Below are 18475 nucleotides of genomic sequence, written 5' to 3' on the forward strand. Positions count from 1 at the left end.
ATTCCTGCTGAAAAGTGTTTGAACTGCAGATGAGAAAAGCTTCTATGACAAATTTCCAAGTGTAAGAAGCCTCAGAGGAAAATGGCAAGTGTTGAGACTCCCCCAACCCCCAGCAGCCACATGCACATGCACCTCAGAGCTACTATTGGCACTGTGGCCAAGATTCCCACAAAGATGCCTTTGCTTCTGAGTGCACTATGGATCTCAGCTGATGCTCCCTGAGGCTGACTGGGTCCACGGAAAGCAAAGGCCATTGAGTTCATAAGCAGTGCTTTGGCGGAGATTGTCCCCGAAGCTTCAGAGATAGCTCTTCCCTCCCCAACTACGGCACCACCTGGGGCCAGTAGATCGTAGATGTGTCTCCCCTCCTTAAATACCATCAAGCCACGGGGGACCTCGCATCTCTTCTGTGGGTTCTTCGTGTCCACATCTGCACCAGGACTTTCAGCTGGTTCTTGCAACTGTCCTCAAAAGACAACTATTGGGATTTTACCTCTTTAGAAATAACTGGAAGCTTCTGGAAGTTTGCTGCAACCTTGAGGTGCTAACTGCCAGTGGCTTACTGATGTGGGAGAGTGAAAGTCATACTCCGCTGACTTAATTCAGAGCCAACGCTGAGGTGAATTTCTGCCTCAGAACCTCTGCCAATGTGAGGTTAAGGCTGGTACTTTGCCTGAGATAACACCCTTATGTAATGCCTTCTCCCTCCCTCCGGCTTGCTCCACCCCATATGCCTCAATCCCTTGTCCCTTTCTTTTTGACGCACACACTAATTACCCTTAATAAAATTCAAGTACAAAGTCTCACCCCTGAGACTATTGAGATGATTCTAGACAGTGGAACAATTCTGGGAGTCCCACACTATTACCCAGAGGGCCATGATCTCTAGAGCAAGGGGGTGTGCACTCCTACTTCATCAATCCTGATCTCAAAAGGCAGCTGGGGAGATGGGTCAGTTATGAGAGGCTTGCTATGCAAGCATGAAGACCCAAGTTCAGGTCCTCAGCACCCATATAAAAAGCATGGGGTGGGGGCAGGCAATGAAGGAGGATCCTACCTCTCACTGGCCAGGAAACCAAGCAGAATCGATGAGTTGCAGGCTCAGAGAGAGAGACCCTGTCTCCAAATACAAGTTAGGGAGCAGCTGAGGAAGTTGCCTGAGATTGATTTTTGGATTTACATTCACATACGTGTGTACATTTATATGCTCATACATGTGAACATGTACTTACACATATACAAAGATGAAATCCTAACTGGGCATTTACAGGCCAGTTAATAATGGGATGTCTGTTTGCAATGGCACTTGTAGAGGCAGAGAAGCCAGGTAAATGCAATCCTAGAAGCTGGTCATAGGGGTCATTAACAACCATTATGGACCCTGGGCATCCTTGGCAAGAAGACAGCATGGCTTTGAGAGCTGGTGACAGAGCTGTGTAAAGACAGCTGTGTGACAAGAGCTGGTCTCTGCAGCTGACCTCTGGGGACCCTATGGGGAGGGAGCTGGGTACCCCTGCTTCCCTTTAACATTTGCCAGTGACCCCACCTGCCAAAGCTAATAGGATTCCAGATTTGGGGGGAATCTGCTCACATTCATAAAGGATGTCCTCCTGGGGCACAGAAGAGGCGGAGAAGGGCAGAGAAAGGATGTAGAGGGACAAATGGGAGTAACCCAGCATACCTACCTGTCACACAGACTGTCAGACAGACCTGCCTTAAACCAGGTGAAAGGTGAGGACCATCACCCAAGGCTATCCTCTGACCTCCACAGGCACACCATTGCACATGCACACGCGTGCGCACACACACATATACTCACACATCCCACACATATACTCACACATACCACACATACATGACACACATATACCACACACACTCACACACATACACACACACATATACTCATACATACCACACATACACATACATGACACACATATACCACATACACACGCTCACACACATACACACACCACACACACATACCACACATACATGACACACATATACCACACACACACACTCACACACATATACCACATACACACACTCACACACATACACACACCACACACACATACCACACATACCACACATGCATATACCACACACACCATACATACATACTACACATACACACACCACTCACACATACCACACATACACACACTCACACACACACACATACCACATACCACACATATACACACATTCACACACATACACACACCACATACCACACACACATACCACACATACACACATTCACATACACACACAAACACACAAACACACACACACACACACACACACTGTTCTTGAATGTGGGCCAGCAGACACCACTCTTCCTCTCGGTTGGTCTCTTTCCTTCGGCCTTATTTGTTTGCACTTCAGGAGACCCAGAGATAGGCTTCACGGTGAGGGAGAAAGGATACTGAACAGTCAGGAACCAGTCAAAGTGTGTTCCCATTAGAGCTTGGATATGGCATCTGGGTACCTCAGCTTTGGCTCTAATACAGCAGCCTCTGAGACAGAACTTCATGTAAATTGAACATGACTCACAGAGCTCACTACCATAAAGATGAACACCCCTTTAACCTTAGAACTTGGGTGTGCAGAGCCACACCATTTCTGTCCCAGTCGAAAAACGAAATGCAAATCAAAGGTTTCCATGTTGCTTTCTGTAACGACACATCTATCTGATTGCACCTTCATCGGTCCGTGCAAAGTGGCCTCCATTATTTCGATTACTTCCCACTGTCCTTATCACCGGGAGCAACAATCTCCTGTCATTGATCTCATTTTATTCCTTTCATAAGGTCATTTCCCCCTGCATTTCAGATTTGGACTGGTGAGAGAGTAAAAGGAAAGATCGCATAGTTATTTCAAGGCCTTTGAGATTAATCATGGGAAGCAATATGGGTCCTCAGGATGCTGGCAGGGGCTGATGTGAGCAGGATGGAGGATGGAGGAGGCCCAAGCACCCTCCCATATTTCCTTGGCAGACCAGCATTTCACAGATATCACTGCCTTCTTGGTCCCTGGTCTTCTCTTCTGGGCTCCCTGCAGATTCTAAGAACAAGTAAGGCAAACTTAAGCAGCTTTCTAGTTGTTTCTAGGTACTAAAATACTATACAGTGGGCTCCTTCCTCCTGAAATCTTAGCTTAAAAAGCACTTTCAGGGGGAACTGGAGAGATGGCTCAGTGGTTAAGACTACTGGCTGCTCTTCCAAAGGACCTGGGCTCAATTCTCAGCACCCACATGACAGCTCCAGTTCCAGGGGATCTGACACTCTCATACCAACGAACATAAAATAAAATTAAACAAATGTAGCTTATTAGAGAGGTGAGGAGCTTAGAAGGTGGCAAGCCTTAAATGATGACACTATGACTTTGACAACTTGCATTCTTTTAGGGTAACCATTTGGGCCATCCATAAACAGTCCTGGGAAGCAAATGCTATGGGAACAGGCCCAGGGTTGGGGTCAGACACATCCACTTTGCCATCTTCCGCACAGCAGCGGCCATCAGTCTATATGGCTAGTATGAAAAGAGATAGGCGACAAGCAAAAATGCACAACAGGAGCCAAAGAATTACACAAACACAAATGAAGAACTACCTCATTGGTTTTAATAGTGAGCAAGTATTGAAAAGACAATATTTGGGGGGCATAATGGGTTAAACATGTCAAACAATAATTTTAATGTGTTTACCTTTTAAAATGTGGCCATCGGGAAAAGCTTGAGCTACACATGTGACTTACATTTATTTCTATTGGACAGAGCTGTTTTAAGTGGGTCCCCAATTCTTGTACAAAAACTAAAAAAAAAAAAACATTGCTTTCTCTTCAAAGATCTTTTATTATAAGGGAAGATTTCACATCACATTGATCAAGTGCTTATAAAAGGAACATCACTGCTTTTTAAATTAAAATTCCATTTCCTTCTTTGAATGAAGCTGCAGTGACCATCTTTGGCACTTTAGAGCAGTAGATCATTTCTAGATTCCAGACCTACGGAACAGGATGGTTCCCAGAACGAGAACCAGCCCAGAGCCACCATGAGAACACATCACCCTTTCCGTGTGAGTGTGAGTGTCAAGTATCCGGAATAGACCTAAATGCTCAAACTTGAAAGACCCAAGTTCAAGGGCCCATTCCTGCTGTGCCTCCAAAGCCACAGAGTAACCCTGTCTCGAAAAAAAGAAAAAAAAGAAAAAGAAAAAAAGTTTCTTTGGGAAGGAAGAGAGTGGCATACTTTTGAAAGTTTTAAATCCCTTACAACTCCAGTCCAGTACTGTAGAATGTAGTGGAAAACAAACCTCAAACAACATGCACAAATACTTCAAGGTTCCAGGCTCCAGTAACAAGCTTCTATAAAACGAGAATGAAAATCAAAAGCAGATAAGCTACAACAAATAAGCCGGGCGTTGGTGGCGCACGCCTTTAATCCCAGCACTCGGGAGGCAGAGGCAGGCAGATCTCTGTGAGTTCGAGGCCAGCCTGGTCTACAGAGTGAGTTCCAGGACAGCCTCCAAAACAATACAGAGAAACCCTGTCTCGAAAAACCAAAAAAAAAAAAAAAAAAAAAAAGCTACAACAAATAAAAGGTGAAATTTAGCTTGTAATGGATATTACCTCCAGGTAAATGTTGACATTTCTTTTCCTTTTTTTTTTAATATGTAAAGTAGAATCAAAAGTATTGGGCTGGAGAGATGGTTTAGTGGTTAAGAGCACTGATTGCCCTTCTAGAGTACCTGAGTTCAGTTCCCAGCACCCACATGAAAGCTCTCAACTCCAGCTCTAGGGGATCCAACAGCCTCACACCAGTGCATATAAAAAATAAAGTTAAGCTGGGCATGGTGGCACATGCCTTTAATTCCAGCACTTGGGAGGCAGAGACAGGCGGATCTCTATGAGTTCGAGACCAGCCTGGTCTACAGAGTGAGTTCCCGAACAGGCTCCAAAGCTACACGGAGAAACCTTGTCTCGAAAAACAAAAACAAAACAACAAAAAGTTAAATTAAAAAAAAAAAGGTGGTGGTGGTGTTGCACACACCTTTAGTCCCAGGGCTTGGGAGGGAGAGGCAGGTGGATCTCTGTGAGTTCAAGGCCGGCCTGGTCTACAAAGATACACAGAGAAACCCTATCTCGAAAAACAAACAAAACAATACAAAACAAGGTTGATGTTTAGCTGGGCAGTTGTGGTGCACACCATTAATCCCAGCACTCAGGAGGCAGAGGCAGGCAGATCTCGGTGAGTTTGAGGCCAGCCTGGTCTTCAAAGAGAGTTCCAGCACAGTCTCCAAACCTACAGAGAAACCCTGTCTCGAAAAACCAAAAAAAAAAAAAAAGAAAAAAAGAAAGAAGGCTATTTCTGCCAAGTGATAGGCTGGTTCTAAAGGAAGCCTTTGGTCTTTTGTCTGGACTAAGACTAGTCACCCGCCCTGTGTGACCTAACATACAGGCACAGGGTGTTAAAGAATCTGCTTCTCATATGCTCCCAGCAACCCTGTACCCCCCAGCAGCAACTGCCTGGTTCCAGGCAGTTCCCTCCTCTGTGGCAAGGCTGGAGGTAATCCCAGCCCTAACTCCACCCCATCCCATCCTTTCAAAAAACCAGTCTTGTGTTTTTCTAATTACACCATCCTTAGCAGTCTGGGCTTCCTCCACAAGCAGTGAATACTGCCTCCAAGATCTCCAGCCCCAAGGATCACTGCTTTGAACTAAGGCACTATCTCGTTCTCAAGGATTCTGGGTGGTTAAAGGGCTTGTGGAAAGGTAACCAGCATAAGGGATCTGCCGTGGCAGAGACTGTGCAGAACAAGGAAGCTTTCTCCCCACCCTTCCCCCTGAGGCTGCATGAGTGTCCAGGGAGCATCACTCTTGTTCACGACGCCTCCGTAAGTATCCTTGTTTGTGGTCTGATGAATGGTGTCGACTAACAGAATAGCTGTGTTTACAGTTTGTAAGTTTCTGTGTGCTAAAAGGGGAAGAAGGGGGCATGAAATGCTCCTTATTGCCCCAGATGCTGTGTTGGAGAAAGTTCTGGATTATTTTTTTCTTTTTAGATAACTGGCTTTGTTATATGTGTTTCCTGAATTTTGAGATAACTGTGGATTCATGTAAGGAATCATAGAAAAAAAGCTTCCAAATGCTTCATTAAGTTTTCTCAGAACTGTAGCACAATACAAGCAGAAAATAAGGAACTAGGCTTTGGTCAGCTGGGGCCCCCACTAAAATCTCACCAGTTTCACAGTGTTGGGTTGTGAGCATTAAGTTCTAGGCAGTTTTGCAGCATATGTGATGTTCTTCTGAATCCTAGGTCTGCGAAGGGCTTTCTGTGTGAAGCCCGGAGTTCCTGGACTTCAGTTGCCTTCTTTGAAAACGCTCTGGAGTCTAGCCCCTTAGGACTTCGAGTCTTCTTTCTGGCTTTTAAAATGCTGTGGTGTCTACCTCCTCAGGGTGCTTGTCATGGGGAACAGGTCACATCAGTTTCCAGAAGCCTGAACTTGCCAGTTTCCATTCTGTCACCTAGAATTTGTCTTCTTTCAGAAATAATTGTGGGTGTAATAACGCCATGAGGGCCATTCTTAGGTCCCAAGGAGGCATTGCCTCTGGCCTATAGCTCACTCCATAGCCTGGCTTTGTGATCCTGTTCGGCTGATTGTGTTAAGAAGTATAGGGATGAGAGGAGAAAACCTAGATAAGGTAGAACTTTTGAGGGTGCCTACGGAACTGGCATGGGAAAAAGCTGCAGCCGGGGCCGGGCCCAGCCCAGTAACCTCGATGGCCCAAGGACCACCAACTCCAAGGACTTTCTGTTCTGCGACTGTAACAAAGGATTGACTGCATTCTCAGAAGGTTATAAAAGGGCCAGGGCACCTCTAAGGATGAGAGGCAGTCACAAATATATCTAGAAGTGTCGGAGGTCCAGAGGGTTCAGCGCTCTCCAGGGCCCTTTGCTCTTTGGAACCCTTTCCCAGGACCTTCAAAGGACTCCGTGGGGCTGGGAAATCCAGGGTCGCCTGCAGATTATAGCGGTACCCGAACTTCCAGTTTAGGTCTATCAGGCTGGGGTCTTCTCTCTTCAGAGAGTTTGTGGGTCCTGTGCCAAGTCACCAGGTGCTAGCGAATGCCTTTGAGAGGAAAAGGAGGCGGCAGGCAAGGGACCTCGTGGGGGCAGTGCCAGCTGGTGCGCCAAGGCGACCTTGTGGTGCTGAACCCGCACGCAGAGCCAGGACGTTCCCAAGTTCAAATCTCTTACGCGGGGGCTCGCATCCGCGGGCTCACAACCGCCACCCGCTCCTCCCTCGGCAGCGGCGGGAGGAGGAGCCGCGCCCTGGCCGGCGTCCCCTTGACTCCTCCCTGCGCGGCCGGGCTCTTCCTCCCCGGCGGTCCGATCTCCTGGTGGCGGCGACTGAACCGGGAGCGAGCGAGCGCGCTGGGCGCGGCCGTCCGTGTCGCCCGGCGGAGCCCGAGAGCCCCGTGGTCATGGTCTGTGCTGTGGAGCGGGGCGCCTGAGCCCCGGGACGCGGTGAGCGACAAGCTGGGGATCGCCGGGGGTCGAGCGACCTGGGACAGCTCGAGGCCTTGGCTGCCCACGCGCCGCCTGCTTGGGGACCCCGAGCGTCCCGCGCCGTGCAGACCCGCAGATCCCGGTCCAGCACGCGGTGGCGGCCCGGGAGGGGCGCTGTCGCCCGCGGGTGGCGGCGGGGAAGGGGGAGGGGCCGCGGCGACGGCGAGGGCGGGGGATGAGCCGGCGTGCTTTTGTGAGCGCTGGCCCCTTACATATGGAAATGACGCCCGCGAGGGTCCCTAGTCGCGTCCTCTGGAAGGACGCGTGCCCGGATCGGCGGCGGGGGCTGCTCGGTGTCGCGGCGCTCGCGGGGCCCTAACAAAGCGCCCTTTCCTTGCAGAGCTCCGGAGGCGGCTGGCGCGGGCGCTCCCCAGAGGCCGACGGAAGGTAGGCGAGGCCGGCGGGGCCCGACCACCGATCTGGCGAGTGAGCTCGGCGACCCGCGGGTGGGCAGGTGGAGCAGGGACGCCGCGCGGGTTGCTAGGGACCTGGGCTGGCCCGCCCTCCCGCCACACCTCCGCCTCCCAGACCTGAGGCTTCCGGAGCTGAAAGCTGTTACTGTGCCTCGCTCCAGCAGCGGGCCTGACCCGGAGCGAGCAGAAAGGGTTCTTGTTCTGTGGGTCGAGGCCACCCAGGCAGCTCCGAGATCCAGAAACCCGCGCGGGGAGCCCCTGGGTGTCGGCCTGCGCCTCCCGCGAGCGCAGAGCTGTTTGGAGTCCTAAAAGTGGAGATTTTAGACGGTGCGTGGGATCAGTGCAGGTAGAGACTTTTGGGTGCAGCTAGCAGGAAAGGGCGACAATGCATTTTGACAGTTGCTCTGAAACCTTGGTCGCCAGAGCAGAGGAGTGTGAAATGAAGTGAGGAGTGGGCATGGGGGGGGGGGGAAGAAGTCGAGACTCGGGGTCTGTACTGCAGTTCCATCCCCACTGCCTCCGAAAAGGACAACTTTTGGAAACCAGCCTCCGCTAAAAGCTCTCTGTGAAATTGGGAGAGACTGGAAGGGGAGATGTTCCCAGTCTCATCCCGGACAGATCCGCGAAGGTGCAATTGAAAGGGAGCTGGAATAGTGCCCTGCCACGGATCGTGTTTCCATGCAACTATTATGAGACGGTCTCACCGTCCCTCACCTGGGACAGACCCTCTCCAGGCGCTGAGAAGTCTTGAGAAGGCTTTCCATGCAGCTCGACAGAACCGGTTGTGTGGTTGTCTAGGGGGCTGCCACGCGAGCTTTTAGGGTGCTCATCATAACACCCGAACTAGGCTCCTGGGCCCACGAACTGTTCTCAGTTGAGTTCTCTCAGATATGTCATGCTGGTATAAATCTATCTATTTGCATGCTTCCCGAGACCTAACAAACCACAGGGAAATGCTTTGGTGGCATCAGTGTAGCTTGCTCTAGGGTCTTTTCCAGTGGTAGCATGGGCTTTTGCAAGCTGGCCTGGAGTATTAGTATTTCCTGCTGTGAAATTGGAGGTATCTATGAAATACCCAGACTGCTTGCCTGTAACATGCCAGGCGGACTGAGAGAGGAGTTTGTGTGGTATCTTCATCTGTGGCTGGTGCTCATCGGGAGGTGATGAGAACCTCTGGGGGGCAGGGGCATTGGCAACCTGTTTGTTTTCACGGCTCTCTGGTGCCTTAGGGGGAAGCACTCTGGGCTGCAGTTTTGAGAAAGCAAATGGATTGTCATAAGCAACGTTCTTGCCAGCACGGATACGGGGTCCTCGTGTTGAAATGTCATGGTTCAGTCATTTTAATAGGTGCCTGCTCAGAATGTCATAAGTTCTGTTTTCTTATCCCCTTTTCATTTTAGATATGTAACGGTCCTTCATATCAAAGGATGTTAACTCACAGGACCAGGGCGCCACTGGATTCTGAGCCAGTCTTTAATAGGCAGTGTTCTTATCATGAGTCAAATGCTGTTCACATAAATTGTTTTAAATGTCACTGTAAATGACTTTCTAAACTAGCATCTCACCAGTCTTGATGCTTCCATTTTATGCTGATAATGAAAATACATTTTATGAGTCTTACACTGATAGAGCCTTGGCAGGTGTAACCAGAATGAACATTTTAGAGGGAGTCAGACAGCTAGAGCCATTCAAAAGGCTTACTTTTATAGATGCCAACTCATTTGTAAGCCAATAAATAATGCAGTTTGAATTCTGGCTATTGATCTTGCATCTGTTGGCCAGTGGCTTGTGTGTGTGTGTGTGGGGGGGTGTTCACTGAACCTTGCAAAACGACATATTTATCCAATTACATTTACAAAGAAGATACTTTAAAACATTAAGGAATTATGCAAATGAGAACTTCAGTAGACATTAGCTTGCTTCTTTACTGCAGTTTGTGTAAACAGTTAGACCTTGCTCTGCATGGGACGTGCATAAAGCATCAGCTATATCCTAGTACCTCAACACAGTTGGTGAAACAGCATGTATAGATGTGAGAACAGAACGTCTCCACTCATGCCCTAGAGCTTATAGCGTCACCTATCCTAAATGAATTTATGTAAATATGGTTCAAGAAGTGAAAGTTGTTTCAGGCGTTCTTTCTTTTCTTTCTTTTTTTTTAAGGAAAAAAAGTAAACAACACAAAACTGTTTTCTTCTTCTTCTCCTCCTCTCCCTCCTCCTCCTCCTTCTTTTTGCTCCTGTTTGTTTTGCCTTAGTGGTTGATTATAGGTTGCTGGATCTATGTTGTGCAAAGCTGTTTTTTTTTTTTTCTCTTTAACTGATTAGGCAATCTACCTGCTATTAGGTATAACAAAAGCCTGGGCTCACATCAGCCTTCTGGACAGTAAAATACTAAAGCTTGTTAAGGTTGAGACTAAATGCTAGCAGGGTGCCCTTGCACAATTACATGTTATAGTATGGTTAGCAAAGCGAGTTTCCTTTCAAATTCATTTGAATGTGAATTTTCCCTGTTCAGTGGCATGTTGTAAATTGTGTTCCTGGTGATGCTGTATTGCAGTTGGTTTCCAGCTTTGTTGGAGCAGGGAGGAGGCATTTGAGCGCAAGCAGTACTTTGAAGGAGAGATGTAGGTAAATTGCTTGCCCTGGAGCTTGTACTGTTGAGTTTATTCTCCTTATTTATTACTCCCTTTGATACTAGAATTGGTATAAGAGTAGGCCTGGGAAATTTTTCAGCTGGTAAAACTGTTTGCAGAGAAGAGGGAAGAAACACTTTAATTTGATCAGGCACATTATTAAGGCCTAATAAAGGCGTCAATGAAAAGCCTTAGCAGGCAGGAGATGTCTGTGTTCATCACTGCAGCCCCAAAGTAATGAAATGAGTCGCTTGGTGGTCACTGCCTGGGCTGCGTACCCCCAACAGCTGTCTCTGATCACAGGTCCCAAAGCATCTTTTATGATACTCTGGAAAGGGGAGAGGCTGAGTAGAGGGGCACTCAGACATTCCGCAGAGCCGGTCAGCTGCTGGGCCATCTGGAAGCGAAATAAAAGGCCTGGGCTAGGGGCTCTGGCTTTCTGCTTATGTATGATTTGGTTTTCACTTGCCACATTTTGTCCCCTTTTCACTCCCTCCAGCCCAGAGCAGACACCCACCTTGTCTGGGTTCCCTTCTTACAAGTTCCTTTCTATAACCCGGTGTGGGGAAGTTTACACGTGTGCTTCACACTGACTGGCCTTCTGTGGGGCACTTCCTTACCCACCTATTTCTTTCGACGTCTGAGTTGGCACTGCTTTCCTGGGGGAGGGGCAAGTGGCACGCAGCACAGATCTGTGATCGCTGTCTCCATCAGAGTCTGTGGCCTAGGGATGTGGTCTTGTTTAGGACTCTTTGGCAGGAAGATGCCCAGTAACTGTCAATATGGATGGCTATAGGGTAGTAAATGTTTTCATTGCCCACTCTCCCGTCTGCCTTTTATTCAACTGTCCCTATTGCCCACACTGGCCCTTTTATTCCAAAAGAGTCATAAAGGCTTCTGGCTAGATGATTGGGAAGGCCATTGGTAAAGCTTTACCAAGGTTTATGGCTGTCTTCATTAAACTGGAATTGTTCTTTGCAACTTCAAGGAGGATTTACTACTCTCTCTCTGGTTTTTTGTTTGTTTGTTTTTGTTTTTGTTTTTTTGAGACAGAGTTTCTCTGTGTAGCTTTGGAGCCTGTCCTGGAACTCACTCTGTAGATCAGACTGGCCTCGAACTCACAGAGATCTGTCTGCCTCTGCCTCCCGAGTGCTGGGATTTAAGGCGTGAGCCACCAATGCCTGGCAGATTTACTACTCTTAATTCGTCTTTGTAAGTTTCTTGTTGCTGACTCGTGCCTGCTTGGCCTGGAGAGTACTGGATCCCCAGATTAGACACTGAGTATTCATTCAGGGGAAAGATCCAGAATGATGTGTGGGTCCTAAGCTGAATCCATTACTGACGTCTGGGGCTCTTCAAGATTGTCTTAATGTAAGAATGTGTCTCTTCTCTGATTCAAATCCCAACACTGCTCCAGAAAAAGAGAGTGCCTATCGTACCTGTATTCCTAGGGATTGTAGGCTGTGCTCTTTTGGCCAATGGATCAAGGTAGGTGGGGATCTCCTACCACTGCCCATTCTGCTTTGGAACTGTGTGTGGCCTATGACTGTCCTAGATTCTCTCAGTACTGTCCAGCCTGCTGACACATAAGGAGTCATCTTAGTAGTCCCATCATTGTTGCCTCCCGTGTTCATGCATAAGATTGAGGGGTCACAACAGTAGCTTAGTTCCTCCTCCACTGTAATGCTGTGGCTTAACAGGTTGCTTAATTTTGCCAAACCCCAGTTTCTACATTTGAAATGGGAAAGTGCCACTATCTATGCTCCTGAATTAGGAGGAGTAAATTATATGAATGAGATGGTCTACATAAAGAACTTGGCATAGGCCAGGCTCACTGTAAATGCTGGGAACAACATAGTAATGACAACTTCTGGATTCCCATCTCTGTCTCGGCCTTTCTGTGGTTTTATGATATTAAATTTGTCAATAATCTGCCTTTTTAGGCTCAGGGAGCCAAGCATTATCTGTTACCTGTATCAGTCATTAATATAATGATATTCCCGTTTTTACCCTCTGTTTGGTGGCATTCCACATCGGCTGTTTCACTGCTCAGCAAGCAGATGTTTGTCTGATTGACTTAAGTTACTCTCCTAAGCTCACGCTTCCTTTCCAGGCCTCAGGTATTTTTCTTGCTTGATTTTCAGTTGCCTCTCTTGGACTGGTTTCTCTGAGCCTAGCCACTTCCACTAGCTTGCCCTACTTAGTTCCAGAACAGCCCTTCCAGATGGCTGTCCTTTTTTCTCATTGTCTAAACGAGGGGACTTGAGAAGTGTTTTAGCACAGATTCTCCTCCAAGTTTTGTGTCCTCGCTGAAAAATGCAGCTGTCGCTTGTGACGCCTTTGGCATACTCTCCAATGTACCGAATTATACTTTTGCTGACTTCACTGTAGTTTGGTAGTCGTTGTTGGTGCTGTATTTCTTCTTGGTTCTGCCTAACACCGAAAATGCCCTTGAAAGGGGGGAGATGGAGATACCATATGTGGAAGAAGTCAGTGCAGAAACTGCCTATGATGATTTTGTCATCTCCCACAGGGTGTAAGTTTCCTTCCCTGGAACCTCCATAACATGAGATCAGTCCATTTACCGAGTCCTTGGCCAAAAGAACCGATTGTGTTATTTGGTTGGGGGGAAGGAAAGACAATAGTGAAGTGGAAACTGTGGCCCTTACACTTCAGTTTCTGGCAAGTGGGGAAGGGAAACATTCTTGCACGGGGAAATTACAGATGAACATTTGGAGAATTGTATCTACCAGCAAAAATGCACTTGGTGCCAGATGAGAACTGACAGCTCGTCGCCATGTGTGACATCTCCTGGATGTTGCAGTTGGGGCACTTGTCCCACTGGGGCGGAGCCCTCCTTCATCCCTATCACTCCCACCCCCATGCACCCCTCACTCCCCCACCCCCATGCACCCCTCACCTCCCACCCCACCCTCGCCTTCAGTCTAAAGAACACTTCTCCTAAGCTCGAAGCTTGCTGTCTGGGGAACCTGGGAGATGAAGTTGAGGGACAAGAGAGAAAAGCTGCCCTCCAATGAAGGTAGTTTAATCTAGTGAATACCACTGGCCTCCCTAAATCAGACATGCTTGCTTGCCAGACTCAAAGCAGAAGATAGGGCCGGGCCTTGTCAGCACGTGGTGAGTTTCATTCCCTTCCATTGGCTGAGGCAGACAGATCACCACCCTTGAAGATGATGTTTGAAGGGAGACGTGTTAGGATTCTTTCACTTTTGAGTTTACAAACCCGTATGCAGAAATCAAGCAAAAATAGACCTGGCTGGTTTTTCTGCCAGATTACAACCCAGAGGACTCTAAGAGTGAGCCTCAGCGCCATGAAAATCCCTGAGCAGGAGGATGGGGGCAGTGAGGGAGGAGGTGAGAGGGGATGGGGGGGGTCACAGCAGATCTTAGTCCACAATTAACTGGCCCACCCTCATTAGCCAGAGCCTTTCTTTTGTGTCTCAGTTTAACACCTAAATGTTTCTTTTCTGAAGCTTTGCTGTTTATGTAGCACTCCCAAGATATTTTGAAAACATTTACATACTGATTAGTTAACCCAACAGACCAACCCTGGGAAGGCAGCCAGAGCCCGCTGCACCTCCGTGGTAAGCTGCTGAGGGAAGAGACCTTCCCAAGCTGGGGAGCCTGGACCCACACCCTGCCATGCTGCTTTCAGAAGTGGCCTCTTTAACACTGAGCTGTGTTGCAGAGTCATTCCAGCTCATCCTCTGAGGTCACCTAGTTAAAGACGCTATGGCTCTGTTCAGTCTTGTCATATTTTGAACAACTGTCTGTGGGAAGAAAGCAAACAACTTAGGGTACCACTGAATTGTTTTGGGAAAAAAATCCATCGCCTTGGGTCCTAGCTGTATGTAGCAGTTTAAAGGACAGGATCTCTGTGTTACTGAGAGCTAGCTGCCCTTAGAGTTCTGACTCAAGGCTTTGTTTAGTTAAAGTGCTGCTTTTATTGCCAGTGCTCTTGGGGGTTGAACCCAGGGCCTTGCAAATGCTAAGCGTACACAATGTGCTGATGAGCTACACCTGTGAGCCCAGGTGGATGGATTGTAGTCAAGGGATCCGCTGAAAGCCTGGATGTAAATGGCTGAGGTCACCTTCCCAAGGGTATGTGTTATGTTTGGCACCCATCGATTGCATCATGAAGCTCTTCCAGGTGTGCAGGATTTGGGCTGCATCCAGTACATTAAAAAATTGATTATTGCATATAAGGAGAAAGAAACCTCTTACCCCCCACCCCCTCCCCGACCTGGTTTATTGAAACAGGGTTTCTGTTAGCCCTAGCTGTCCTGGAACTTGCTCTGTAGAGCTAGTGTCAAACCCAGCGGTCCACCAACCACTGCCTCCCAAGTGCTAGAATTAAAGGCAAGCATCACCACACCTGGCCTATGGAACATCTTATTCTTGAAGTAAAATACCTGGATGTGTGTAGTTTTAGCAGAAGATGACTGAGCTTTTTGATGACCAGGTTTTTACTGCTCCTAGGGATGGTAAATGCCTGGGACTGGGGTTTGTAGGATTGGGGTGGGGGATCAGGGTTATGGGAGGCAGGGCAACCGGGAATGAAGCACGAGTTGCTAGAGGTGGTGGAGTTCAGAGATGCTGTTCAATTCTCAGAAAACAGCTGGTGGCTCCTCGGGAAAGGTTGGAGTGGTGTTTTGCCCTTTCTCTTGGCAACTAAGCATTACCTAGAGCACCCTGGGACTACAGAGAGCCTCGGGGAATACTTTCTGTCACACTGCATGTAATTGCACCAGCAAGGCTAATTGAGTTGCTTTTTGAGTAAAAGGCATCTGGTCTCTTGTAAATTGGGAGGTGACTCAGGCAGAGCCTCTTTTGTCACTGTGATGCAGGAGTACCTGGGCTGACTGGAGTGGAAGTAACCACATTGGTCACCCCTCAGGTCCCAGCCTCAGGGCAGGTTGTCTGGAGCTCCCTGACTTACCTGGCAGCTCTGACCCTGTGGTGTCTTGCTACTAACAATGATCTCACCCCACCTGACTGTCAAGATAGAAGCCTTTCACTTTCCTGAGTCCTTGGGGCTGATGGGGGAGAAACCCTCTCAGGTCCAAGTTTGACAGACAGGCTATTTACCCCTGATCTGTCAGGAGGGGGAGACTCTCCCTGCCCAGCTCCTTCAGGCTGATAAAGTTACCTCTATTGCAACATTGCAGATTTCCCCCTGGTGCTAATGTACGTGGGCATACCATTGGCCAGGCAGGGCCTTGCCCCAGTGTCCCAAGTGGCTGGTGGGGTTGGGAGAAATGCGTGTGTCCAGAAGTGACCTGCCTCAACCTATCCTCCTCTCTGTCCTGCACAGGTGAGCGCTGCGGGCTATGGGATGGATGAGGTGGAGCAGGACCAGCATGAGGCCCGACTCAAGGAGCTGTTTGACAGTTTTGACACCCTGGGAACCGGGTCTCTGGGTCAAGAGGAGCTCACTGACCTCTGCCATGTCCTGAGCTTGGAGGACGTGGCCCCGGTGCTGCAACAGACACTGCTTCAGGACAACCTCTTGGGCAGGGTAAGACCTGGGGAGCAGTAATTTGGGGGAAGTGGGGTGTGGTTTCTGTCAGGGCGCTGGGGGTGGTGGTGGCAAGCCACAGGTGTGTTGCAACTTGTCTCTTGCAACCTGGCCGTTAACCTGGGAATTGCAGTTTGCTCCCGTGATAAGGGAGAAGTAAGTTGTACACTGAGCATGATAGGTAACGAGAAATAGGCCGTCTCCCAGGTTTTTTCCTTGTTCTTTGTGGGTCCTTTCATTGAAGCCGCAATCATCATTGGGACAGAGGAGGGAGGGGTGAGGTTTCCATGGAGAAGAAGAAAAAGGCAGGAAGAAATCTGCCCTTCACAGGAAGAGTGGGTCTCTACCATGACTTTTAAAAAGATGTTTCTTGTGTTGGGTCATTCTGAGGTGAAGATTAAACCTTCCATCCAGAAAGTAAGACAGGAAAGTAAACGGCTCAGGCCAGCATGTGTGTAAAAGCCAACATTAACTTCCACATTTGACAACAAATGTTTTTCCCCTAGATCCAAGTCACAAGAAAGAAAAAGAGAAAAGGGGGAACCCCTCCTCCAGCACCTTAGTAGTGAGACAGACGCTTGGTTTGTTTCTATCTGAGAATGCCTTCCGCTCTCCCACTCATGATCAGTAGCCTCATTTATGACACTTTGTGTAGTCTTTCGCTGTTGCTGTTGGAACGGGCAAAATGAAAGAGGCGGGACTTTTGAACTGTGTTGATAATTGTGACACTTTGTGCATGTGGTTTGTCATGCGCTATAACTTGAGGAAGTAGTCATGAACTTGATTCAGGCAGATAGACTTCCTCTCTTCATTTCCTGTTCACCGTCTTTAAACTGACAAGATGGATAGGTGACCCAAGGCATAGTAGAAGATATTGGCTGTGTGTCAAGTGAAGGAGACAGGCATAGCACTAACTCTGAAATTAATGTACAAAAGATGATGTTGGGAGCTGGACATGGATGTGAGATCAGACAGCTCACATTACACTTAAGGAAAAGGAAGTTGAATTTGTTGCAGAAAGTTAGATGTTTGTGAATATATGTAACACTTAGAAAATGCTAAAAAAAAAAAAAGACTCATTCTGAAAGCAGTAAGAGCAGGAGATTGGAAGATCAAGCCATTTACTCCATGCATGTTATATCGTGCCCTCCAGGGTTTTTGAGTACTGCCTTAAGTTTAGGCATGGTGAAGAACAGAGCATCATCCCCCAATCAGGCCTTTTGGTGATGAAGGGGTAGTTGCTTTACTGTTCCTGAAAGCACAAGGAGCCATGTTTCAACTGATGGTCTCCCCAAGAACCTCTCTTAGAGAAAGAGGGGATCCCCCACTGCACCCACATTCCACCACAGCAGCTGGCTAACAATTTGCTCCGCAGATGTTAGGCCAAAACCAGGGAACAGTTATCGATTGATTTGTTAATGGCTTGACACCAATAGTCTGCTTCTTACATTTGCTATTTGCCTGAATAATGAAGACCTAAGTGGTCTAGAGTGTGATATTTACTTAGTGAGCCGGTGATAAAGTTAAATAGATGTCTGCATGTTGATTTCAAGTGGGAGGTCCCTGATGATTGTCTTGAGAGACAGAGTGGGCACAAATTAATGCACTACTGTTAAATTTGCATTTTTATGACACTGAATTATTCTCCTTGGTTGATCGAATAAACTTGGCCATATGCTGTGAGGATGTCTCGTGGCTTATAATCTTAAGTTGTAAAGCAATAAATCTCTTAGAGTTTACTGGAGTCATTCTATTTGTCACCTTCATGATGCACTGCATAGGGGTCATGCATTGTTAAGGGGAAAGTATCGAAAATTAATTTAAAATGACACACAGTAACAGTGTGTACTGACAGGGTGTGGAATTTCAATACATGTGTGCCATGCGTCATGATCAAGTCAGATGACTGGCATTTCTTTGTGTTGGGAACACTACATACAAATCATTTCCATTGTCTCTTTTGAAATACTCTGTTAATCATTGTTAACTACAGTTATTCCATTTTTTTGCATTTTAATTTATTCTGTGTGTGTGTGTGTATGTATGAGAGAGAGAGAGCGAGAGAGAGAGAGAGAGAGAGAGAGAGAGAGAGAGAGAGAGAGAGAGAGAGAGAGAGAGAGAGAGAGCAGTGAGGGTCAGTAGTGGTGGTAGGTTCTCTCCTTCCACCATTTGGGACCTGGGAATCTAACTCAGGTTATCAGGCCATGGCATCAAAAGTTTTTTTTTTTTTAAACACAAGTTTTTGTTTTCATTGTTTCTGGTTTGTTTATTTTGAGACAGAGTCTCCCTATGTAGTCTTAGCTGGCC

At 47.7% G+C, this 18475-nt stretch overlaps 1 protein-coding gene across 4 annotated transcripts in view; it reads left to right on the top strand.

Annotated features, from left to right (window-relative positions):
- Positions 1–7921: 7921 nt before the first annotated feature.
- Positions 7922–18475, top strand: part of Nin (ninein) — a 99364-nt gene continuing 88810 nt past the window's right edge. For all 4 annotated transcript variants that reach the window (XM_040742989.1, XM_040742992.1, XM_040742990.1 and 1 more), the window contains exons 1-2: positions 7922–7968; positions 15965–16168. In XM_040742989.1, the coding sequence (XP_040598923.1) occupies positions 15986–16168 (183 nt within the window). In that variant the 5' untranslated portion in view covers positions 7922–7968; positions 15965–15985. The remainder of the gene's footprint in view (positions 7969–15964; positions 16169–18475) is intronic.

This window comes from Mesocricetus auratus, unplaced genomic scaffold (assembly GCF_017639785.1).
Source record: "Mesocricetus auratus isolate SY011 unplaced genomic scaffold, BCM_Maur_2.0 Super-Scaffold_15014, whole genome shotgun sequence".
Taxonomy (NCBI): domain Eukaryota; kingdom Metazoa; phylum Chordata; class Mammalia; order Rodentia; family Cricetidae; genus Mesocricetus; species Mesocricetus auratus.